The 27,207-nt window shown below is 38.9% G+C and overlaps 1 protein-coding gene across 8 annotated transcripts in view; it reads left to right on the forward strand.

Moving 5' to 3' along the window:
* The window catches only part of AFF2 (ALF transcription elongation factor 2), a 368,508-nt gene that overhangs the window by 95,268 nt on the left and 246,033 nt on the right, over positions 1-27,207 (forward strand). For all 8 annotated transcript variants that reach the window (XR_009725983.1, XM_061356781.1, XM_061356774.1 and 5 more), the window contains exon 2: positions 23,814-23,934. Coding sequence is in view for 6 of the 8 variants with exons in the window: in XM_061356774.1 (XP_061212758.1) it covers positions 23,814-23,934 (121 nt within the window). In the remaining 2 variants the exon portion in view is untranslated. The remainder of the gene's footprint in view (positions 1-23,813; positions 23,935-27,207) is intronic.

A 27,207-nucleotide genomic window follows, 5' to 3' on the forward strand; every position in this document is an offset into this window, starting at 1 on the left:
TGAGGTGTTTACCTGTGACTAATTGTCCTGAACAGTTTTGCAGTAGGTGGTGAAATATTTCCTATTAGTCCGTGATCTGATAACTGCAAATTTTCATATTCTATGATAGTATTTATACTTTTAAGGTTTAATACAATGAAGTGTCCATATCAAACATTCAAGCAGTTCAGATTTCGCTTGTCTTCTCTTGTTACCGAGACTGTGACACTGTTTGTCTCAAATGCCTGTAGGTATAGTTTGGGGTATAGGTGTTCTGAATGAGTAATTTACGGAGTTGTCCAGCAGTAAATTCACCTATTGACCTTTGTGCTGTCCAACTATTTATGGTTAAGAACCCAAATGGGGCAATCTGGGCGACAATGTGTATTAGTTACTGTGGTGTGTCAGGCATTTATTTGCATTTAGAAATCAAGATTCATTTGTAAATGGTGTTTGGAAAATGGCATCTTCTACAGTTACTAATTCTATTTACTTACTAACCTGCTGTATAGAAATCAGTAGGTGACTGTACCATATATTTTTGTCCAAGATTTATAGTTTTAAGAGAAAAATAACATTAGTTGAAATGTCAGTAAAACTGTTCACTATTGATATTATGCTATATTCAGTAAGCAGTTCCTGGAGCTGACATTTCTTTACTTCTTACAGTAACTCGTTGAAAGCGTATACAAACTTGTGGAAGCCAGGATTTGATATAACTTGATACAGATATGGCTCGCCATCTAAATTTCATATCTGTCTTGCAAATGCTGTTGTTGCTCTGCTGTTGGCTGCTTTGAGCAGAAACTGTCATTAAGTCTCCATCATGGATCTGCAGTACTGCCAGTGGTAGTGGGGCAGCCTGATCCCAGAGATTTAGAATTTTACTCCTAATACACACTGATGGTTTTAAATTAAGAACAGTCATTACTGACAGTTACCTGTTTTTTAAAATATGCAGTACTGTAACTACTAAGATAATGAAACGGAGTGGGAGGGAATTGCCCATTGTTTTTGTTTAGCACCCCCAAATACTGTGCATGAGCTCACCCTTAGTAGCTGTCTGCAGAGTCTAGAATTACTGAAGTTTGGGGAACCTTCTTTTCCTTTTAATTAAGAAACAGTATTTAAAATACATAATGTGAGGGCCATGTTTTATTGGCTTGGGCACAATCTGGCAAACACCTTCTGCCAGCAGTGCCACTGCCTAGTGGGAAGTGCTCCACAGTGGCCAGTAGGAAATGACTGTAGGGTTGGGCTGATTCAAGAGCACAGAGGGATCCTTTGCAACCCATGGTGATGGATTTTAAAGACACAATTGTGTATTATTGCCTAAAACACATCTAGAACATAAGATGGGTTTGGTGTTAGCTCCTAGGGACCACAGGAATGCAAATTGAGAGCGCTGTATTTATAAAATAAACATAGGTGCTGGTCTGAAGTTGTCTGCTAGAGTAGGAATGAATTTTAAATTACATGTGCCTGAGGCTTTACCTTACTTGCCGTGGGCAAGGCAGATCCTCCAGCCATGGCACTGTATGCACAGCTATGCTGCTAACAAAACACTGCTTTGGGAATAACTGAACCTCTACATTTTGTAAAGCTTTTCCTTCTGCTGAAAAAATATTGCCAGATGACTTTTTTTTTTTTTTTTTTTTTGCAATCCTCCCTGCATTTTCACTCTGTCATGCTCAAGTTAATGCAGCACAAGGCTGAACTTCCACTCTGGCTGAAAGCAGGGCTCTGCTAATGCCATCTATGAATCTGCAGGTATGAGCCAGATTAACTTTTCCACCAGCCCTAAAAGTGATTCCCTGCCTGGCAGGGTGAGTTGCTTACTGCTTAGTGTAATTATAAAATCCAACCAGACCGGCAGCACTTGAAAATACCAGCTTCCAAAGTCAGCAGAATCAAAATACCAGCCCAGTCTTGCACATCCTACTTTTGCTTGGAGTTTCTTTGGTGATGCTTGTGTTTTTGAGAGGAGGGTTAAACAGAAATTTCCACATGTTGTTTACATAGGCTTTTAATCAGTAGTCATATGTGGAAGCATGTAAGCAGGAACACACACCCCCCACCCCCAGTTCTTTACGTATTACTGGTTTTGGATTTTATTTGCTTACATGCTTTTCCATGCCTGGTAAGAAGTATTTGTTTAATTTAAAAAATGCTGTAGCTGCTGAGTAGAGCTGTTGGTTTGAATGGGATTGCTCATGTGAGTAAAGGCAAGTTCAGGCCTTTTTTGTGTTACTTGTGCCTTTTCTTCCTAGGAATATAAAATCTCTTTTGGCAATAGTAATGCTGAGTGATGAAACTAACACTGGAGAGTTTAGTATTTACAAAAACTCTGTAAAATAAAGAGCTGAAGAGATTTGATTTCTAAGTCCTGAAAGCAAGTATAAAAACCTCCCACATCCATGAATATATGTTGAGCAGAAATGAAACATTTAGAATTTGCTTCTCTTTTTTCTATTTGTGCCTTTAGGGGGCTGTAGTAGAAATGGAATACATAATGTATTGACAGGAGATATATATTCCACTTGTGAGTAAGGCTCTGAGTCCTCTTGGCTTCACTGTTTCTGAATCATCATGTCTTTCCTCAGTGGAGAGATAAATATGACATTCTCTTCAACCCATTTAGCCTATTATTCATTTATATAAAGCAGGACCAATTAAGATATTCTTTTGTGTGTTTGCACATTCTACATATGGAGCAAAAGGGAGTTAAAAATATCTGTTGCAGCAAATGTGACAGAATGCTCTCTGAATACTGAACATGTTACTCCTGCAACTCCTCTAAGCAGTAAACTGACGTTCGGGAGCTGCTGAAATACACAAATAGACACTTGTTTGGTTTTGTTTGCTTCGTTTCTGATATATAAGATTCATAGTCTCCCACTCACATAAAAAAATGCATCCCTTTCCACTTCCACAGCTGCCTACTCCTGAGTAGACAGTGCAGAGTACATGGACAATGGCAGAAGTGATCAAGTTGTTTCTGAGGCCAATGTCCATATCCCAGCAGGGATCCTCATTAGGCAGCACTGCTGTACCAGAACAAATTATTTTATTGGTATTGCTGCTTTCTTTCAGAACACGTGTTTTGACTTTTTGTTCAATCTTTAAGAGTTTGAGAATGAAGTCAAAAATAAAATAATGAAAAAACCCTAAGAAATTCCTGCTATTGCAGGCTTAAGGAAATAAGCCAAAATATACATTTTCAATTCCAACAACATTTCAGAATGGTATAAGTCTCTGTTGGCTTAAGTGTTTCTTGGCACAAAACGCTGATTATATATGTCTCAAGGAGAAAATCAGCATGTTCATACAAAAGTCTCAATCCCTAGAACACAATAACATGTGGTTGCCACTAAAGATTTGCTGTTGAAATAGATAAGAAAAATTCTTCTGGATTACGATATGGGGCTTTGCATTGAAAAGCTTTGGTTTTCATTAAAAGGTAGTTTGTGGCATTGTGAAGTGATAAAATGGTATGCAGCCTAATACAGTTTGAATGGGAAGGAAATACAGTAAGATATAAACTGGTTTGATGGTATTCTTCCCAGCAACTCAATAAATATTTAACTATTGCATTGCTGCCTGAAACAAGTCAGTCTGGTCCTTACTGAGGAAGTTGCAGTGCAGCGCACAGCTGTTACACAAGGTGTACCTTCACAGTTGTCCAGTTGCAGATGGGCAGCTGCTGCTTGTGCAGAGAGGACTGTTGGGGGGAAGGCAACGTAATGGCCCAGTACGTTTTGATGGGTCAGAATGTATATGCATAGCGGCTGTCTGTGGACCAGTGTAACGCTGATGGGTTCAGGCACATCACTTTGTATCTCCTGTGTCTGCCAGGATGAGTTTTATGTTTTTCACTGAAGATCCTTTCCAAATCTCAATCTGTATTGTTGCTTAGAACTTCAACATCTTTCTGTGCACAAGTTTGAAAATGGCAGCGTGAGCATACATTGGAAACTTCTGATCGTGCGGTTTTGTTGTGTTCCTGTGACGAGTGTCATGGGGTTGGAAGAGGCCATTTATGACAGGTCCAGCTTTCCCAGCAGCTCATGCCCCAGAAGCACAACTACAGAGCAGCGAGTGAGGAGCCCACCCAAAGGAGAGCAGAGGCAGGGGAAAGCTGTGCTGCTTGGCTGGAGAAGACTTCGTTTCATCCCTTCTATCAGGGCTTATGCCAACGCCCCTCTGCTGTAGTGTGTCTTAAGAAAGACTTCCAGTGCTTGTTTAAAGGCTGCAAATGGCAATGAATCCCCTGCTTTTCTAGTTAAGTTGTTAAAATAGTTATTATTTTGTTATTGTTGAAAATTGATGCTGCATAAACTGGTTTGAATTTGACTGGCTTCAGCTTCCAAGCACTGGATCTTGTTATGCCTTTTTCTGCTAGATTAAATACCCATCTGCTCTCAGCAATCTCTTTCCTATGTAAGTATTCATAGTCTGTGATCAGGTTGCCTCTTAACCTTCTCCTTTATGAACTAAATAGACTGAACTATAGGCTCTCCTTGTAAGGCAAGTTTTTCCAGACGCTCTTGTAGCTCTTGTCTGAATCCTTTCCAAGCGTTAAGGGAGATAGGGAATAAACCAGCTAAGCAGGGGAGGCCCACTTTTGTTTGATTGAGCAGTTCAGTATCAGGAATTGTTCATTCCTATTGAGAAAACTGAAAAGTACATCCTGATGAAGAAGCAAAACAAAGCAGTGTGTTTCATCTGGCAAATGGAGGGAAATTCATGTCTCTGTGTCAAGCATCACTTCTCTAAAAAGCCCTGAATTTTCAGCCATTAGCAAAAATACAAAATAAACCTATAGTTGCTTTTCCTTCTTGGTCCCTCTGTCATACATGTTTCCTAACATGTCTCAGTATTGACCTCTGTGGATCAGGTCTCGTGACCTCTGATCCTACCCAGTGTTTCAGGTAAAGGTTATGTATTTGCATTGTATAATGCCAAAATAAGTGTTAAAATGACCACAAGTGGTTCCTGATAGAAGCACCTTGATAACTGCATGGTTTTAATTAATTTGAGGTTTATTTTAAAATATATGTTATTTGTTACATTAAATATACACAGTAGACCATTATTGCAAAACAAGGCATCTGTATGCACAGTTTAGTTGGCTTTTCTGGCCAACTTTAGGGCACAAGGCAGTCACATTTTTTTATTATTTTTTAAATTATTTTTTTATTATTTTTATTTTTATAACCATGAGTAAAGACGGAATGTGTGTCTCCCTCTGTTTCTCATTTTCACAGTAGCAGAATAGCTTCCTATCGGCAGACATAGCTATATCCTCATGCCATACAATTGAATAAGTTTTTATTGTATTGAGATTCTATTTAGTATAAACAACAAATGTGAATAATTGAAGATCTTGGTGAGGTCTTCATATTGATTGTATTGCCAGCGGTTTGTTTGTGCTGAGCATTTGGGATTCAGTAGAAATGTGTTGTAAATATGTTCTGCTTTTATGCTGCTCACATTTAAACATAGCATATTGTTAGGATGAAGCTTGAATTATTGAAGAATCAGAACAACTAATCCTCAATAAAATCAGAATGCTTTAAAAAGTCCTTCACATTATATGACCTGAAAATAAAAGTATACAAAAGGATTTAATAAAACATAGGCTGTCCTGTGTGAGAGCTTTCTCAAGGCTTTTCATGGAGTAAATGGCTACCATTACTAGAGGTAATGCACTTCATTTGCTTTCTGAAGAAGCTACTTTGATATTAAGAGAAACTCCCGAGCTAGAATTCGAATTTAAACCCTTGCAAGGTATTTCATCTTGTGCCCTGACACACCAGCAGCTTGTTTGATTCTGAGGTCAGCTGTGTGCTGGGCATCAAACTGGCTTTAGTAATTTCGGAGTTATTTCTCAATTTTTCTTTTTCTTTTTTTTTTTTTTTTTTCCTTGTGTAGCTTCAGCAATGATTTTGAGCTGTTATGTGCTGTGGTTACAGAGTAACCGATGATGGCCCTGTTCAGTTTCCCATTAAAAAAAAAATCCTACATCTATTAATATGTTTCTCTCACTAGTTCCACATTTTAAGTGGATTTGGTTTTTTATGGTGAATGTGAAACCGTACATGGTTTCTTTATTATAACACAGCTGTAGCTGGCTCCCATTCTCTGAGCAGTTTCCCAAGGGAACAGTAGTCCATGGGTGCTTTGAAGGTGAAGAGATCCCCCCACACCCACATTCTTAATAATGATTCAGTGGAAATATCTATGTAAAGAAGGTACTATATATACATGTGTGTGTGTCATGTCTAAAAGTACGTTATGCTTGTGTGTTACGTTATGTATTTTGATGTAATTTCGATAAATACTGTCTGTTTGCAAAGTAAAGCCATCATTTGAAGGTTGTGGGTCCTGATTCGGTGTTCGCTGAAGTCAGCAGAGACGTTCCACTTCATTTTGAAGGGATTTGGTTGTGGCGCACAAAGAGGGAAAGTTGATCCACAAGGCTGTTGAGCTTTGCTTGGGATTCAAAGAATAGAAACTGCATACTGGAATGTGGTACTTGCCTTTAGGCACCTGGAGGAGATGATGACCCAGTGGAACTAGAAACAAATGCACTGTTCCCATTTTTGCAATTTCAATTTCCATGTTGTATGAGAAAATTGTAGCCCATTAAACTCATTGCTTCATCTGCAAGCCTTCTTTCCTCTCCTTGCTTTAAAACACTGCAGCAGTTCCAACACAAAAGATATGTATTTGCCTCCTAGGTTTCTCAAGCACTTACATGTGCGATTTTTACATGATATGTTTCTTTTAAATTTTACTCTCTGGCAGCCCAGGTGGTGGGAATTGTAAGCTGCAGGCATTAAAGAAACTGGTGCAGTGTAAACACATCTACACATCTATACCTTTCCGGAGATCTGGCTTGACTGAACCAAAAAAAAACCTTCATCAAAGCTGTCCTCTTTGGTGTTTAACACTGCAACCTTGTGTTGACAAGTAAAGGTATGCACACATCTCCTCCCCTTGCTTTTGGCACTAAGAAATGCCATTGTCTCAATGTATAAAATTTTTATGTTTAGCATGGCACATAGGTTTCATTTTGAGGCAGGAATATGGTTGCTCTGTTGTAAGCATACCTTGATTTTGTTTGTTGGTAAGTGTAAAACAAGGATTGGAATTTCATCAGGTACCATAACCCCCTGGGTTTGTGTACTTGCTGTATGCAAAGGACTGGCAGGTAAATGCGTTAGGTGCTCATACTGGACACTGGTTTCTTAGGTATAAGCAAACCCTTTTCGACTCCCAGTTTTCAAGCTCAAGTAATATGCAAGAAGACTTCTAGTTGATGAGTGAGGGATTATATGCTGACCTGCCTGTTGGTTGGTGTTTATGAATTACTTAGCTGACAGTAGGTTTGCTTCAATATTGCACATTCTGTGCTACTGCACAAATAGTAGTAGTATTTCCAGTTCCAATTCAAATTATGGTGATTACTGAACTGCTGATAACTCTTCCGATTTCCCAGTCTTTTCCCTGGAAAGCTCTTTTTCGCTGCCATAGGTCTCCACATGCTTCCCTACAGTCTTGCTCCTCTCCAGTAGGGTTCTTTCAGAGTTTGCTGGATTAGCAGGATAATTTGCTTTCCTGTCTTGTTTTGCTTGTCCACAGAGACAGGCTGCTCAAAAGAAGAGAGACCTAACCTGGTGCATCAAGATGCAGCAACTAGTAACTATCATTAGTTCTGAGTTTGAACCTCCTGGCGCTGACCTGCATGGTCTTCAAGAATAGCAAGATTGATGTGTCTGTTGCTAGTTTAACATGCCAGCTTAGCCTGCTTCCACACTGAGTTGTAGCGTTATTATCCTTCAGTGACAGATATGTGCAGTGATGGTGATCTTTGACCTGCATAAAATAAGTCAAAGAACAAAGCAAAACTTCAAAGAACACAAGTGCGCCCAACACTTTCAAGCTTATGAGAACAATATACTGTTAGCGTGAGTATAGTGGAGATTTAATCGTTTCATCTGTACCTTGGCATGTTTTTGTAATTAGAAATCAGACAATCCTTTTAATTTTAGAGCTAGAATTTCTTTCTCCTTTTTTTTTTTTTTTTCCTTAGGAATCAATCCTATGCTTTGATTTCCTTTTAACATTTTGCATATCACATACTCTCAGTTATCATAAAAATGTATGTTGCATATGCAACTGGTAAAGAGCACTTACAGTCCTGTTTTTGACAGAATGAGTTGTTTAAGCCAGCTGCAGTAAAATTTTCCCGATTCAGACTAATGATCAGGAGAGTGATTGCAAATTCTAGAACTTTCTGATGTAGGGAGCCAGCAAACAGCTATAAACCCCAGAAAAAATGGTTCCTAGAATGTACTTTGTCCATTTATTTCATACCATAAGGATAGTTTTGTTTTAATTATTTATGATAATAAACTTCTGAGTAAAGGCATTCTGCTATATTTTGTAATGATAATGAAACTTGAGTGATGCAGGGCCTCTCCACAGCATCCTGATATTAAACGTGTCTTGAAAACAGAATGAGGAGTTGGTCATGTGCTCTTTTAGGATTTTTTTGCTATTTACGTAGGGGTTGAAAGCTTGCTTTCTTCTGCTCTCCTGCCTTTCCCTTCCCCTCAAGATAAAACAGGGACCTAATGCTGTTTCATGTATCAGAAATCCACACTGTTAAAAAGAAGCTCTTAATTAAGGCTCAGGATCCCACACTTTTTAATGTGTGAGAGCTTGTGGAAAGCATCTTAAAGAACCTTTCCAAACATTCTCTGCCAGCTTATGAGAAGCATCACAAATTTTGCCCACTGGCTGCCTTTCTTATCATGATAAGGGTTGGGGGAAGGGTGTGTTTGTGTGTCCTGGAGTACAATTAAAAAGGCCTTTGCGAGTCACCTGTACAGTCTTTATGTGCAAATTGTGGCAGATACAACTCAGAGGCTCTTCAGTAGTTCATTCCTAGTGGCATGCTTTTTTTTCTCTCACTGGTGATCTATTAAAGTAAAAGCTATTGAAGCAAAAGGCATTTCCTGGGGAATTAATGATCAGATAGGAGGAGTTGGTAACCTAAAGTACAAGTGAGGGCTGTCTATCCCAGCCCATCATTAGTCTCCAGAACATGCCCTGTACTGAGGGCACTGATTTACTGGTTTACTTATGTTTTTTAAAGTAAAAAGGATAAAGAGCAGTATCAATTTGCTGTCTGAGTTTTTAACAGTTCTCAAATACCGTGCTTGTATTTCATCTGTTTTAACCTGGTAGATTGATAGGATACCATACTGTGCAGTGCTTACGAACTTGATAAATAATAATGTAGGGGAGCATTTATCAAGAATTAATGCCTCTCAGCTAGCCAGTTGGAGTACTCTAACATTTGTCAGTGTTTTATTAATTTGATAATTATTAGCCTCCCGAGTGCTAAAATTGAAGTCTTACCTTGCTGGTGCTGGTATTACAACTAGAAAGAGACAAACACTATAAATAGAGTATTAATGGTGACATTCAATTTAGGTTTTAGCCTTTACAACAGGATGCATGGGGAGTATATATTCTGGTAGATAGTGCAAATAGAGATGCTGTAATAGTAGCTTCTTACCATTAAATAGAGAAGTTAACGGAGTTGAAGGTAATAGGACTAAGACATGGGCAATGGGAAGTGGTTCCATTCCCACAGCTGCCAGTTGTTCATCCTGTGGCCATGAGCAACTGCTTTCATCTTTATGTGCCTCAGTTTCTCAATTGGGAATGTGTGTTGCTAGTGACAGTTTACCTGCTTAACTAGTGTTTGCATGAAGTTCTGAGTTAATGTGTCAGGAGAGCCTTTGTTGCTCATTGTTGTTACCAAATTTGTAAATATTAATGGGAAAAACACGAGCGATTTATCTGATGAACTGCAAGTTCTCATCTTTTGTGTGATAGGCAGTTCCATCTTCTCCTTTTGCCTGATGATTTCTGTCAGCATTATGAGATAGAGGCCTGTAAAATGTTAAATCTTCTAGATCAGATCTGGCTACAAAAATCCTATTTATACTAATGCTCTGATGTGATTGTGCTGTAATCCAGTGAATTAACAGAATCATTTTTTAAAAGCGAGCAAGCTATATTCTGTTCAAGGGAAGAGCCCGAATCTGTGCAGAACTGAGGAATGTAGTTGGAACGGTTTCCTCAGGAGGTTTCCTCCTTGATGAGCTGACCTGGCAGAAGCCTGTGAGATCAGTAAGTATCGATACATCTGCTCTCTGTAAAGGCAAGCTGACTTATGGAGGGACCAAGGCTGTTCAGATAGAGAAACGCTAACAAAAAGGAGAAAAGAAGCTAAGGAGTCATGTAAGTAGATGCTTTTGTATTCATAGAGTATATGCCTCCTGATACTAATTTGGTACAATACCAGTTAAAAGAAGATAAAGCTGTAGTTCTGTCTTCTGACAGAACTTAATGTGTTTAAAAACTGGCCTGCAATGGTGAAGAGATCCATGAGGCCATGGCCAGATGACCTCCTTGAGCAGAAATCATTAATTAAAATGTTTAAATCATCAAAGTAAGTTAAGGTAGATGTGAAACGTGGCTCTACATGTGCAGTCATGTGGCTTGTAGCTAACGATATGCAGATTGCTGTAGAGGCTGTTGGCACAAGGCACCGTGCGCTCCTGTCTGGCCATGAAAACCACATTCGTGCTGGCCGCAGAGATGAGCTACCTTAGAGTAACAGTTGACCCTGTCTGCAGAAACTTTTTACTGGGTGTTTATATTAATGTTGAGCTTGGTTAATTTTGCTCCTTCCATCAGCTCTTTCGGGGCTTGCTGTATGATGTGGGGATTGTGGCTCAGGAGGCCAGGCTAAATCTGTCAAGGCACTTGGTTTTGTCTCTCAGGCTTGTCTTAACCATAGGTGGGTGTTTTGTGGCTATAAAATTGTCTCTGTAGGATTGTTTGCTTGAACAGATGTTACATTGGCTTTAGAGCTGTAATTATTCTTTATTTATGTCTGGTTGCTTGAAACTGGCATTTAAAGAATGACAGGTTCTGGGTGGTACAGAAATGTGGGGGGTTTTGAATTACATACAGTATGTTAATGTGAGGAGAATAATCTACACTGTAAAATCAGAGAATCCTTCCTAGACCCACAGTGTTATACGCTTTTTTCAGGCTTTCAGTGTAGGGATGTAAGACTTTCAAGTGGAAAATTGTTAATTTACTATAATGAATTGGAATGTGAAAAAACAAATATTTAGTTAATTGCCTCATAAATCTGTCTGTTACTATCAGAGGAATTAAATTGATAAACAGTTCTTTAAAATTAATTTCCACATGGCAATGTGCAGATTTTATTTTATTCAAACCCCATTAGGTATTTGTATGAAAGAAAACATAAATTTGTATTTCTGTCACATTAAAGAGTGTGTGTGACAAAGCACACATTTCCTACCGTGGGTACTGAGGTTTTAATACATTTGGCATAATGAGGAGAGCTCAATGTTAGTTATTTTCAAAGGCAATACCAGCTGAAAAGTGGAAGTACATCATACTGTCATGATTGCATCATGTTGCTTCACTGTCAGTACACCTTAACTCGGAGTCCTTTTGCTGTTGGGGTTAGAGGACCGTGGACATGATGCTTGAAGGTCACATGTGGTTTTGGGCTGTTGCCAGTGCTGGAAGTGCTTCAGGAGGCTGAGGGGAAGGTAGGTTCTCTCAGGGAGACTAGGGAGCTTGTTCTTGGTCACTGCCAGAATGGGAGTTCCTGGTGAGAAGAGGTTGGTGTTCTAATGCTACTGGGCCTGTATTGCCTCCGCAGCCGCAGCTCTTCTCAGTTTTGAGGCTGCTGCAGTATCACTTGTTATGAAAGAAGATGGGAAGCTGAGTGCTCTGGTACTTTAATCACCTAATGACATTATGCCCTGTGCAGTATCAGTTTGTCAAAGTAAGTGGGGCACTACACAAAATTAAATCATTCGATACACTCCATCCTTCCAACAAATGTAATAAGAACAGCCTTGCTGACCTCTCCCAGTGACATTCAGCAGGAGTGTCTCGCGGGTGTATGACCCAATGTTCTGGAAACGCACATAAAAGATAATTCCTCCTTGCTGTATAGTATTGTTAGATAGTCTTAAATTTCAACTTGATGGTTGTCATCTTGGAGTTTAGTGGTGGATGAATGGTTGCAAGTTACACCTGGTCTTACGGTGAAGTCTGAGAGTCAGGCTCCTCGGTTTTCTTCCCTCAGCCATCTCTTGCTTCTTGAATGACTGTCATTGACTCACTTAAACTTTCATTCCCCCAGCTGTTTTTCTTGACAGCAGTTGCTCCTTCCGCCAGTGTAATCAGACATGACTTGCTCTGATCTGTAACGAGCTTGAGATCCCCCAAAGAAGCTAGCTAGAGGGACAAAATATCAGTGATAACAGTGACCTGCAAGACTTCAGAAGAAGGAGGCTACAAACACGTTTTCATTTAGCTTTAATAATACTTTAATAATCAAAAGAAGAAATGTAATGTTTAATATTTAAACAACATTGCATTCGCTTTCTTCTCGTGTTAAGTATTAAAGTAGGATGGAAGCTAGTTTGCATATTTTTACAGTAGACTATTTTATTATTAAATACTGAAATGTGCTGGAGTGAGCCAGCCTCCAGTGAATATGAGTCAACTTACATTGCATTTTAATATTTGCATGTTGCATAGTATTTCTATTATATAAATGGCTGATGGTAGGGAATGTAAAAACGATTCACTTTTGTTAAGTGGCACATTGTATTCATGTTATGAAAATAAGTGGTATTAATTTGCTGATTGAATCAGAAGGGGGACAGAAATACAAAGTATTTAGAGTATACATAACTGTTATTGAGGATGCAGTAATCCATGTGTCTGGTCTTGAAAATGCGTGGGATACTGCTATGGGATGTGCACCTGAGGTTCTTCAGACACTGAAGAGCACAGGAGCTCCCTGCCTGTTTGCCTGTTATAAGTGCAGGTACGCCCCCAGGTGCATGTGAATTCTGTTCTCACATATTCAGTAAAATACAAACAATATTGTTAAATCAATGCGGTTTTCAGCGTTTGTGAGTTATAAACCTAATATGAGGTAAGGTGATAATTTTCAGATGAGCTGTGAAACTCCTTGCAAGAGAGTATTCTGTTTGAGATCATTCTTTGGAGAAAAGGTTTCTAGAGATGTTAAATACAAAGATATCAGGTCCTTTGTACTTAACACGTAGCTTCATATGCCAAAAATTTCTCAAGGCAATGTCAGTATTTCAGGGAGTGCCTTGCTCTTTTCTTGGGGGATTAACTGGGCATTCGTGGTTGGCTGTTGTCAGAGGTGGGAGGGTTAAACACAGCTTTGGTCTTACTTTCTTCTGGGAATTTGCCCTTAAATGACTGTGTTTTCTTCATTGTGATATTTCTGTCATTCATGAAGTCAGTTTTACATGTGAGATTTCAAACACATTTAAAACATGATTGGGAAAACAAATACAGTTTCTGTTTGGCGATGAAAACTGCAGTACTGGAATAATTGTTTGCATCACACCCACCTTAAAAATTAAAGTAATTTCAGACATGAGATTTAGTTTTGGCCATAAGACTCTGTTATGATTTGCTTTGTCTGAAGTGAATTTATTTTTTTTAAGTGTCAATTTTAGCTTTCAAATCCCAGCGCATGTTTCAAACTTGTGGCAGTAACACCTACGTGCCACATCCCTAATAGCACAGCACTCCCATGTTGAGTTAAATTTAAGGGTGGTATTGTTTCAAGAAGCATGGTACATTCACTTTACTTTCTCTCAGTGTCCAGGTCTCCGATCTGGTGCCTGGGGGGTGTGTGTGTGTGTGAGTACTTATTGTGGGATAGAGGCAGATTTCATTGTTCCCCGGTCAGTTGGTTGAGATGTTCTGTGTACAATCTCTAACATCACTTAAGAAAATTGTGCTTTAGCTCAAAGTGATAATGGCCTGTGGGGTAGACTGGGAAGCTTATTTGGTATCTCATTTAATTTTTGATTTTTTTATTATTTTTTTATGAAGACAATCCTAAATTTCATTTTATTTGCATTTGTCAACCCAGGATGTCTATGCAGTCAGTATCTGCTTGTATCAGTTGTAAATAATGACCATAGAAGCTATGTGTCTCTGACATGCTGGTTTGTACTTAAGACCTTTTAAACACTTGGCAGCGGATAAAAAATTTCTGTTGGCAGGAGGAATATGTCAGAAAAGCTAGTTTGTACCAACAAGTTGCTGCTGCTTAGAGCTGGCTGTGTTACGAGACCTGGCTTTTTTGTCATTATTAAATGACTAGGTCCCATCCAACCTTCATTGAATTCACTGGGAAAATTGCCAATAGCATCAGTTGAAGATGAACTATGCCCTTAGAGAGGATGTAAACCTCAGCAATGCTGATTAACTTTTTGCTGCTTTGGTTAAATAATTTTGTCACACTTTACACTCTTGTTTATAAATGAGGAATAAATATTATATGTTTGCTGGAGACAAGAGCAGTATTTGTTATAGATTATCTTCCTCACTTAGAAGCCAATGATTATGATAATCCGTTGACCTGCTGACTCTGAATCTACCTAGAAGAAATAAGTACAAAATATTATTTTTCTTTCCTGAAGCTGTGTAACAAACACCTTGTTGCTGTGAGGCTTTTTACAATCTAGTGGAAGAAAGCTTAAAATCTGGAGTTTGAAACATTCTAGGTTCTTTCCAAGCTGATGACAATTAACTCTCATGAACTCTCATGAAATCTGCAAACTCATTGCATTGCCTGCAGTTTGCTAGTGCCCAGGATGGGTGATATATGTCACAACAGCATGGAAAAGAGGATATGTTTTTACTTGAATCTGAAATGAGAGTACCTTGCATTTATTTCATTATCTCTCTCCTTTCTAGTAGATATTACTACAACAAATGGAAGCAATTATATAGGGTTTCAACTGAGAGAAGAGTAATTTATTTAGAAGATAATTTCTCTAGTCAAACAATGTCCTAAATAACAATCAGTTAAATTATATTAGGCTTATGGTACTATTTTTCTGTGCATTTGGATCTTTGGATCAGTCTGTATGTGTGCACTGCACTCAGAGACCTGTGTGCACTTCCCCTTCAATCTAAAATTGATGAATGAAATAGTCATCCTGCTGAACTCCTAATTTTCCTCTTGGTGGTATTCTTCAGCACACGTTAAGTTTAAGAACATGTGGTTAAAGAGCTGCACAGCATGTGAAAATGCTCCAGGGAGTAGAGGTGCCTGTTAGTAAATGAATGAATTTATTAGAGCTGTAGGAATAACATGGAAGCACTTCTGTGATAAAATACTCAAGTAGTTGAGACTGCTGATTCATCTGTTTCCAGAAGGTTGTGTTAATCGATGATTGTTTTGTAATGGTTTTTAAAAAGGCTAGATTTATTTCTGGTAGCTATGTTGCATATCATTGCCAGTATTTCAAGAAAATACAAATGTGTGGACTCCATTTTTGAGGGAGCATCCTACAGGTGCCCAAGAAGGTTTTGAGTAGCAAGAGCAAAGAAATTTTTGAATTATAAATATGAAAAGGTAAAAATAAAAGTAGAGTTCCAAAAAGCTGAAAACTCAAATGGTTTTCAGCTCAGATTTAAGAATTCGATCTGTACTCATTGAGTGAGAATAATTATTTTGTATTTGCATACATTAAAATATATTTTCGTCTTTGAAAATGGTATGTTTATAAAAAGAACCTTGCACATTTTCAAGATTTTTTTCATAATTTGAGGTATCCAGGTAAAGGAACCGTGACAAGCATTGTCAGGTCTTTAATTAGTGTTATGCCTTGGGAGTGATATATGTACAAATACACGCTTTCTAGCAGTACTATGCTGTGTTTGCTGTTGGCGTGTATAAAGAATAATGCACAACATGCAAGTAAACAAAACTGTGTCATCTGTAACACTAACATGGAATGCTGGTGCTGATGGGCAGGTGGAGTATGATGGCAACTAGGAAGCCAACAGGAAGCTATACAGTGAAGTACATTTGAATTATAGTAACAGTGAATTTTGAAGAAATTTCAAGTTCCAGGAGATCAACAAAATTTTAAAACCAACAAAAAAATTTCAACAGAAGGAACTGTCATATCCTGTTAAACTCGTAAGGACAATGAAATTTGGAGTTCAGATTGAAAATTATTCCCTGTTCAACCCACTTGTAGTAATCAGCATCCCCTCACAGTCACAGCACATTACCTGTCTAATCCAGCTCCCATGTCCTAAATGTAGTTCATTAGATGCCAAAAATGCTCATAAATTTCACATTCATCAAAGTTTGTTCCAGTTTATCAGTGGTTTAGTGTAAGTTATAACTAGATTCCAGGTGTCTGGGAAGTTGATATCAATGCCATAATATGCATTCATTTATTAAAAGAAAAAAAAACTTACAACAGAAATAACCTCCTGAAGTTAACTGGTTCTTTTATTTATGCATCATATGTTTACTCTTAGAAATGCTGCATTTTGGAAAGGTAATTTATGTGACTGAGGTTCTAATGGCTGTGTGTCTTTTAAGGTCCTTTTGACAGTGTGGTTATAACCACTTTTCTGTTAGTTTTCTTCCTTCCCTCCTCTTAGTTTTCTTCCTTCCCTCCCTTCCTCCTTCCTCCGTTTTTCCTTTGGTTTTGCTTTTTGTTTTCGATAGTGCAAATCTGAACTGACAAGAAGACTGTAATAGGACTCCAAAACATACCTTGGACACACATTGTTAACCAAATTACAATTGCTGATGTCATTTACACATGTTGCCTTTCAAAGGATGAACATGTTCATTTAATTTGCTTTTTAAATATCCATAGCAGTGTCCCCAAGCATTTTAATAAAGCAGAAACAGTTAATTATTGCCAGATAACGATATCCAAATATAGTGGTCTGTAGCTTGCATTTAAATATATCTGACAGCACTTCGCTCTTGAAAACAAAATTGTATAAATTGCCAGTTATTATAATTTTTAATAAGTAAGTCTTATCTTACCTCTGTTTCTCTCTTTCCTTTGCACCCCTCTGCAATGCTGTTCAACAGCCATACTTGCAGTGGGACCATTCCTATTACAGAGTGATTGAGCTCTGATTTACACATCAATTACCCAACTTCATGGAGATTTTCATGCTCCCCTAGCTGACATCAATGAAGCATAACTGCGTAAGCGCTTTATTTCATCCCAGTTTTTGATAACTCAGACTGATAACTAATCATATTGAAAGACAATGTGCTATGATACAGGAAACAATAAATGCTCCCCTTTGAAACCGCATCTATTCTTTATATCCTTACTATTCAGGAGCTTATCTCTGTCATCCATTCCTTCAGAATTGTTCCTTCCAAATTCACATTTAAGGAAAGGTTTGGGGTTGCATAATACCAAAAAGTGGAGAAAATTGAGTGAAAATAACATTTTCTAGGTACGGGGCGGGGGGGGATAAAAAAAATGAAGAATATGACAAATATGAGCCAAACCCTTAGCCTTCTAGCTTAAATTTCCATAAATTGCCCAGGGGTCTCTTGGGTGTTATTTTGTTCGGAGACTTTAATCTTCTGTATTCCCTATCAAATATGCTACAGGAATGGCATTGTTTTTAATGCAAATTATTAAGAGATTTAGCTCATGTGGATAGATAACCAGTGACCATTTCAAGTGCTTCTCTACAGAACTGTTGAACATCAAAGACAGAATATTCTATATTTTAAAATAAATCATTTATCTTTAAGTGAGTTGATGGGTATGTTCTGTGCTAGGTGCTTCCAGCAACTGTTCACGCTATGAAGAAGAACACAACATAAAAGTAAATGTTAAATAGGAAAGGCAGTGAGGAGCTGTAAAGCTGTTCTATTATGGCTTGATTGGTCTCTGTCAGGTACTAAAATTACCAGGACAAAGATGTAGGTTCAGTGCTGACAAACAGAAAGAGGAGTTTTGCTATTTTAAGTGCCCAACACCCTGCTCAGGGTGTTATCATTAAGTGAAACAGAGACTTCAGATCAGCAGGGAACATTAACAACATTAAGTTGGTCATATTTATGCTTATAGGTCAGTTTCTGAAATTCTCCTCATTTACATTTTAAGATCTGCAATGAAATTTAGAGACCTAAGGCTTTTTTTTTTTGTTTGTTTGTTTTTGTTATAATTTGCAAAAAATGTATTGAAACACCATAGTGCATAGTGGGAGAATCTGAATGTACCAAGGAAGCCTGTTCTCCTTCCCTTATACAGTATTGTGATACTCTGCTTTTACATGAAATCAATGGAGGTATGGTGAGATAAATCTGGAGTTATATAGAGGTGAATTCCTGATGTAATGTATTTGCTAGAAGGAGTCTTCTACCTAATCTGATTATCAGGTGAAGTGCCTTTTGCCTTGCAGTTTTACTGGCATTGAGAAAGAATTGCCCTAATGTGGAAAAGCAAGCTAATTTTAATGTGATTTTTAGCATGGGAATATTCTCATGTACCTGAGTTGGATTTCTCATACAAGTAAAAAGTGTTCATGAGTGGTTTTTGATTTGAGATGTTTAATGCCTTGTGCAGGCACATGAGTTAGTTCTCGACGAAGCCCTGTTTCCGAATTGACTTCTCCAACTTCCTGAGTGCTTGTGACAGAGCAATGATTCCATCCCAAAGTCAGAGCTAGGAAGAAATAACCTTGGGAGAGTTATTCTATATCCACAGTGTCTTAGTTTAGAAGCTTGTGTTTATTTCTTGTTTCCACAAATTGCAAACATTTCAGTTTGAGAAATTGTTTCATCTTTTAGGCATATCCGATATTTTAGAGCGGGGCAGAACTAGTACAGGGGGATCTTTGATTTGATCATAGTGTGCATTTTTACGAATTCAGACAAGTTACTGAGAACAGTGACTACTTCTTCCCTAACTTGTGGATAAATGGTGTTTTCCTTGAATGTTGTTCTTTTGTCCCCATGAGTGTATTCTGTCACTAGTGTAAAGCCTCTCTGCTCCATCTTTTTTGATTCTTTTCCTGTTGAGCTTTTGTTGTTTTGACTGAATCAACAGAGTGATGTTCTGTTCTCATTCATGTTTTTTTCTGCAACATTAGGTGTTTGATAATTATTTTTTTTGTTTCCTACTTTTTCTTCATATCACAGTGACTACCCCATCGCATTTGGTCTGATTTCTTTCTTCTACTCTTTCTCTTGTCTTTCAGGCTCTTGTCTTCCTTGCCTAGTCTGCTCTTTGGGAGACTACTTCAGTGGCTTAGTTAGCACATCCTTGAAGACAAATCCCAAATGCTAGGTTTCAGCCTTTAGCTGTTGGTCTTATTTCATCAGCTTTCCGTTAATGCTTCCTTCTGTCCTAAAAGGCTTTTCCTTTTCCATTCAGGTCTTTTGCACCACGTCCTCTCACTTTCACCACTGACACTAACGCTGTCTTTTCCAGTGCCCTGAATTTTATTGCTCTAGTTCTTCTTATAGACAGTGTGTGTCTGACTTTGTCTCTTGCTGCCAGATCCACATTTTTAGCTTCAAGTCCAAAACCTATGTACATGCTTGCTATCTTTTGCCTTGATAACTGCCTTCTCCTGCCTCAGCCCCCTTCTCCCCTCTCAGCTCCATTCTCTGCGTTCAGTCTGGTCCAGATTGTCCTTGCAGCCCTTGTGGCCCATGGTTAGGGTGAAAAGGTGAAGCTTCATGGATCTCACTGATGATCTGCAGATTCATACAGGCTGAGCACCTGACCTGTCGCAGCACATCAGCTCACCCCTGTCTCTCAGGGTGTCCGTAGCTGAGAACGATGACAAATGGATGTCTGCTGGTTTTATCAGGGCATTGGAACTAGATGATCTTAAGGTCCTTTCCAACCCTAACTATTCGACGATTCTGTGATTAAGCATCAAATGCCGTTATTCAAAATGCACTAGCAACCTGCCCAATGTTAAACATCCCAAACCTGTAATACAGTTATGGTTACTGTTCTTTCTGCCAAATCCAGCATGCTGGTAATTTGTGGATCAGTGGTCTCATCTGTTTCTTAAACATTCTTACTGCTCACCATTCCTGATCTTCTCATATTTTATACAGACTTCCCCATTCAAATTCAATTATTAATGTCATAAATGGTAACAAACCAATAAAGCTCATGTATTTAAACTACATTGTCACATAATAGCTACCTTCTCTGGTATTGTATCATGGTCTGCAGCTGTTTACTTCTAAATCTCTTTAAGAAATATTTGCAAAAGTCTGTATTTGTGATTTCCTGCTCTCCTGGCTTTAGAACGGTCATAAAGTATTTCTTATACTAATGAGACAGACTGAACTCTGGTGTTCCTCCTGGAATCTGACTGTAGTTTTCACTGACACCTTCACCACTAATCACATATCTGTATTTCACAGAACATTAGTTAAACTAAATATTAAACATAAGTCCCAGAGATTGTATTGTGGCCACATTAAGAGTTTCTGGAGAGCATCCCATTAGGTTCTCAGTGCACTGCAGCCTTAAGATCTAATCAGCATCCCGGTTTGGATTACAAGGATCCAAAGAAATTGTTATCCTAATCTGTGTGTGATCTTATAATATTTGACTTTCCAAAGCCACAGTCAACGCCCTGTCAAGCATTCCTATAGCAAAAGTACATGTGCAGAGAAATAAGCCAAGTAATTGACCCAACCGGATGAGCAAAGCACTTCCTTTTGAACTGATACTTTGGACACTTAAGGCTGCTGTGTGACTGCGTGAGTGGAAAGTTCAAACTGAACCTTTATTTTTTGTTTGTTCTCACTAAAAGAACAAGAGAGAGGTTTGAATTGTTGCAGAGGTAGCAATTCACTTAGGGCTTTGCTTGTGCTGTAAAATGGATGCTCACAGTTTGGTGGTAGGTAAACAGCACTGGGGTCCGTGGTGCTCACTTCTTTGTTGTGTGGAGTAGATAACTTTCATAAACACACAAACTAATAGAGAAATACTTCACTTTGTGTTTGAAAAGAGTTTTTTCAACCTTTTGTGGTTAACTTTGTAAATAATGTCTTAGCTTAACTTAATGTCCTTTAAAGTGGTTATGCCAGTTTGAATTACTGCTGTTTTCAACATTTTTTATTTGTGGTTTTGTAATGTGTCATAAAACATATCTCCATAGTCTTAGAGCCTTTGCTGCTTTTTCTCAGATGGGGTATGGCAAAATACTTGGTTCCCTAAATACTTTGCATGCTTGAGACTGGAGCCAGCTTTTAGATAAGAGTGCTAGAACCTCATGTGAAGGGTGAGACGTGTTTTGTGCCTGTAATCTATTATTCTGGGATCACTGTATTCAGCGGCCTGATCCTGGTTGATTTGAGTGGGCCCACTATTTCACCCCGGAGCTCCAGGCCAAGGTTGCCATTTGCGAAGCTGTAAAACACAGCTCTAACTTTCATGAATAATTCTTTCTGAAGTGAATGCTGGCAGTGCCTGGGATAGGACTGCTCCCATAAGCAAAGGTTACTTACGCAGGACATGAAATCCTGTTTACACTAGATCCACTCTGCTGGTGTTGAGACTAAGAGTCATGCAGTCAGTGGGTCAAACTGCTCAAAGGACTGCCTGGAAAGATCTCCCATGAGAGGGATGCATACAGAGTGTTTCTGCTGCTCCTGGGCTCGGTTATTCCAGGTCTAAAGCAGCATCCTATGCCAGAAAATTTGCGGGGAGAGTTGGACTCAACCTTGTCCTCATCTTCCAATTTGGGAAACAGTTTGTAGTCATTTATTCCCATACCTGTGTGTTTAAATCTTGACTTGGGACATGAAAGGGGAGAGGGTTGTGCTCCCCTATACCTTTTAGTGAACAGGTCACTTGTGGTTTGCAGTATTGTGTCAGCAATATGATCACATATAGTATAGTAAAATGACTGATGCTTACAGAAATTTCCCTTCCAAATTTCTCAGGAAACCAGGAAATAGTACTATAACTTCTGCAGAAATACTGAGAATGATTGTAATAGTGTTCTGGAGCTTGGTGGTGGAGGAGTGATGTCACCAATAAATAAAATAAATGAACTGTGGCATCTTTTCAGCCTTTTAACTTGTGAAAGGAAAATGTGGATGGAAATGATTCAGCTCAGCCTGTGGGTAGGTGGCTTTGCATTTGGTGTGCAAGCCGTATTTAAGCCTTTTTCAATCCAAACCAAGTGATCTCGAGTTGCTTAAAGCAATTATTAATTAATTTTTTGTATTTAGGGATCTTATTGTGGCATTAGTGTGTTTTTTCTTTCTTTCCCTGTACAAAACCAAGTATATGAGTGTAAGGATACGTGGAGTCATCAAGCAACAGACATACGCTTTCCTGTGCTCTCTGCAGGGCTTGCAGGTTCAAACACAACCTGCCTGAATCATAAGAACTTTAATTGAGTAGATAAAGAGGTCCTCATAATTATAAACTGCAGTAGGTATAACAAGAGGCTAAATACATAGCTGTGGTTTTAATTAGCTGGTGCTTCAAATTAGTAATTGTGGTTTCACTCAGAAATCAGTGACTTTATACACTGTTAAAGCCTCATCACTGTGCAGTTCGTTCCTCATTATATCTCTCGGTGTGAAGCTTTCAATACAACATCATGCTGAGCTAAAAAGGCAAAAGTTGTAGATATTTGGTTATCTTCCAAGTGCAGTGGAGCTCTATGGAGATTTAATTCATTCTTGCCAGAGATGGGAGAATTAAGTGTTCTTTGTTACATATGTAATACGTATGTTTGTATGTTTGCATTTGTACGTGGAGGGTGTGCATGGATGTGTGCACATATGTCTGGAATCTGCTCATAAGGAATAATGTTAGTGCATATACTGAACCTGCTATTCAAATTGCTGTCTGGAATTTGGTAGCTAATTAGCTGACACAAAGCAGAGCCAAAAGCCTCATAACAAATCAAATCTGGGCTGAAAGCACAGAAGTGTCCCTTTATGCTTGTCGCATGAGAGGTTGTCAGTGCAAGTTGAAGCGTGCATCTTTCCTCTTTCCATTTTTCTCCCTCCTTTAGGTTTTTAATTATATCTTTTCCCTCAGAGGAGCAGGAGGTAGTTTGCAAAGCCAAGAGACCAAAGTACTTCAGTGCTATTCAGGGGAGAAGTGAATGTGGTCTCTCAGCTTGTCATTTAGGTCTGGCAGGTGCACAAAGTAAGCTGACGTACAGATAAGTGCCACTTGCCATTGCTGTGCTGAGGTGCTAGATCCTTTTCTGTTTGTTTGTTTGGAGAACTATCTGATACTGGAATCAACCTCCCTGAAGCCTCTTCCGGGAGCCTGCTACAAAAACACATTTTAAAACCCCCTTGACATTCACAATGCAACCGCACATAAATTTTAACAAGTACAGGGGACAGAATTAGGTGGTCTAAATAACACGAGGCTGAACTGAAGCAGTGGGATGGATAGAGACATGGTGTGACACCATTAAATGGATTTGAATGTGTTGTGGTGCTTTCCTAACTTTGCATTTGCTATCTCTGCAAAGACACATTCATCGTGGGCATAGGTCTGTGTTTGTGTGCATGTGGTGCATGTATTCTACAGACAGCTCATACAAATACATAAAAATGTATTTTACTCTTCTGTATAGTGCTCTCTTAATTTGAAAAGAACATTTTTGTCCCTTTTCACTTCAGCAGTGTACTGACTGTCCTACTGCCCAATTTCACATATTATTATGATTGCAAATTTACATTTGGGTAAATTATTCAGTGGCTGTTTCTTTCTTTCAGAATTGTTCCCAGGAGTTGCATTGTTTCTGGTGTTTTGCTGCTCTTACTGATAGTAATGAATATGTAACTAAATAATGGGGAAAATAATGTGTCTTTTTTGTGTCTTTCTCCTCTTCAGTCACTATGAGCAAGACCGGAGTGCACTTAAGCGGAAAGAATGGGAGAGAAGGAACCAGGAGGTCCAACAAGACGAAGATCTCTTTGCTTCAGGTTTTAACCTCTTTGGGGAACCCTACAAGGTAAATTGCATTGTTGTGTTTTACGTTTTCAGAATGCATTTTACCTGAATGCTTTTTACAAATACCAATAAAGCTTCTCTTCACCTGTAAGAAAAGAAGGTATCACATTTGCCTTGGTAGTTATACTTTTGAACGCACTGTTTATCCAGATAAGCACGTGGCAGCAGAGTAAACTGAACGCTCTGCCCAGCGTTTCATGCTAGCATTTGCAGGATCAGAGTTTTTGTTAGAGTGCAGGTCAAGATTTCTTCCTGTAAACACACAGCAAACTCCTGTGATAGAAGTGCGTGCAGCTGATATGTCTACAATTGAGTTCATACTTACAAAGCTAGCACTTGGCCCTTTTATTTTTAAGAAGAAAATATACCTGAGTTGTTAAAACCAATGTACTCTTATTGATAACGAGCTTGTAAGCTTTCTTGTGCAATCATAACCATCCAAAGAAGTCTTTTGGGAGACTGTCTGAATCTTTGGGGAGCGTAACAAGGGCATGAAAGGGACTTATGACAAGACTTATTCTCTCGAAGGAGCTTTGCTGCCTGAGATTTTCATCACCAAGGGATGTCCCCCTTTATGATTTCAGCTGCTTTGATTTTCTGTAAGCCATTCCCTGAAGAATTCATCAGAATGTAAATTTCCATATCTTTTTCTCCTCCCAATCAGTGACATCCATTGAAAGGCCACCACTTCATCTTTCCATTTTACATTGTTAGCAGCTGTAGGGAGGATGAGGACCCTTTGAAAATTGCCCCAAAAGGAGGAGGATAGACTAGAATTATTATCAAATGGTGCCTAATAATTATAGACTGGGAGAGTATGATAGATACACTTGACTCCTAGCTGTACTTTGGTTCAGGCTGACTAAGGAGCGACAAGCCTCATGTCCTTGGGGTGAACTTGGAGCTGGAAAGCCCCTGGCTCACATAAAAGGGAGCGGAGGTGTCTTGAAAAATATTTCGAAAGGTGGTTTCAAAACTCAGAAATGCAAGGTAACTGAAGTACCGAGCAAGATATCAGAGCTAAAGCAAAGACATCAATCTTGTCTGTGCTGTTGACTAGCAGCCAACTACTTCACCCTGTAAATATTACCATCAGCATGGGCCCAGTTTGAACTCTCCCCGAACTGCAGCTGGACTGCACATCAGGTAACTCTCCCCTTTGAGCAGGGATGTCTCAGGGTTTGAGATACTGTACTTGAGACTAAGAGATCCTTCCTTACCCAAGGCAGAGAGATACCTTACCTGCTAAAGCTCCTTGGTAAGTGATTGATAGCATGCTGAATTAATAATATGAAGCATTACTAATCTGTGTAGTTAGTGTAAATATTGTATGGATAATTCCATTAGACATGAACTGTTGACCAAGTCTGGGACTAAGTTTGGAACCTGCCACCCCTAGGCTCCAAAAGGAGTTTAGAAAGCAAAGGGGTCTGCTTTGAACCTCATGTAGGGTCCTCCATGCTCTTTGCATTTCTAGTCTCTGTGTGAATCATTTTAGGTCATTTTCCTTAGTATGTTTCTTCCATGTAGTAATCAATATGGTAAACCGTGCTTTCAAACCTTGCTTCAAACTTACTGAACTTTGGCAAACCTCTGTTAAATTGTGTTGAATTCCATCAAACTTATTGAACTCTATCAAATTATTATTTTACCTCAATAAAACATATTGTTGCTTCTCTCTTTTGAGTGAGGTGCTTTTCACTCACACATGACAGACTTACTCAGCCAAATAAAGGCTCTGCAATAGGACAGTTTGATTGCAGGTTCTTTTTGGTTTATTTTTTAAAAATCTAATCAGTGCACTATTTCTGCACTGGACCACATTTTAGCACCTTTGTGGGAATAATAACTTACTGTGAACTGATTTTGTTGAAACTTCCTGCAGGTCATGCAAACATTGTTGTTCATTTCAAGTGGTCAGTGCAAATCACTGCAAAATTTTGTGTCAGGAACTAAAAACACCATGCCGATGTTCCTAACCCCAAGATGAATGGTAATAGCTGATTTTGCATCTGTTAGTGTGTATGTGTTTTCACCAGGAATACACAGAGCACACACTTTGTCAAAAATAGAACAACTGAAAACAAAACAAAAAAAGACCATCCTGGTGATTTTCCTGAGCAGATTGTTTTTTTTTTAATTGCTTTTCACCTGCTTGGCAGAGAAGTTTGTCTAATCTGTGGGATTGAGCAAAACATAATGTATTACTATCCTAGAAAAGCATTGTAATTATAAATTGTGAAAGATAAAAATAAGGAGGAAGTTGCAGTTGAAGCCAGTTACATATGTCTTACATTTTCAAAACAAAGAGAACCAAAGACTGAATAGGAAAGCTGGGGCTTGCCTACATTTTATACTATGGGGGAGGAAGGACCAAGTGATAGATTGGTAATTCCTTAGTAGCATAAGAAGGTTAGGGTTGGAAAAGACCTTAAGATCATCTAGTTCCAATCCCCCTAGTGGGATGCCTCACATTAGACCATGTCACCCAAGCCTCTGTCCAACCTGGCCTTTGAACACTGCCAGGGGTGGAGCATTGCTAAGAACAAGCCACAGTGCAGATTCCTAGGAACTAGTGAAAACTGAGTCTAACTCCTAGTGCATAATGTAGTCATTTGTGTTCTTAGGCGAGCGCAAAATTAAATTCTTGGGATTCTCTCCATGTTAATTCTAAAATAAAATGAAGAGGCCATGAGGAGAGATGTGCTGCACGTTCAGTTTAAATTCATCTTCCATTTTGAGACAAACAGATGTTTCTCTGTGAATGAGGCACAAGGCCTGGAGCACACAGCAAGCTGACAAGGTATCCCATCTTGTCTCTTCTGAGTGCTCTCAGTGGAAACAGGAGGAGATGAAGCACTGCCTAGCAGTCAACTGCTGTGGTCTGTGGTGAGCACAAGGTTCACGTCCTCAGTGAGGCTAGCTCAAGGAATGGCTGGTATGCCTCTTAAAGATCTGGGGCTGTGAAGTAAGGTGTAGACTACAGCAACAAAGGAAAGGTTGGGAATATCAGGTGACAGAAAATATCTCATTTCCTTTCTTTTATTCCCAGACCTAGTGGCCTTCCTTGTTTATCATTCCTTCCTCAGTGTGTTTCCACAGAAACTCTGAAAGGACTATTAGGGTAGGGAATACCACAACTGCTGTTTTGATGTTTTGAAGATTGAACAGCTAGCAGCTGTGTAAGATCACTCTGAGGTTGGGGGGTATTAAAACCTGTCCATTTTCTCATGGAGTTTACTGCCATTGTGTATCATGAGATGTGTGGAGTATC

Source organism: Neopsephotus bourkii, unplaced genomic scaffold (assembly GCF_033783945.1).
Source record: "Neopsephotus bourkii isolate Nb327-2 ecotype Australia unplaced genomic scaffold, CSIRO-AGI_Nbou_v1 NB_867, whole genome shotgun sequence".
Classification (NCBI taxonomy): Eukaryota; Metazoa; Chordata; class Aves; order Psittaciformes; family Psittacidae; genus Neopsephotus; species Neopsephotus bourkii.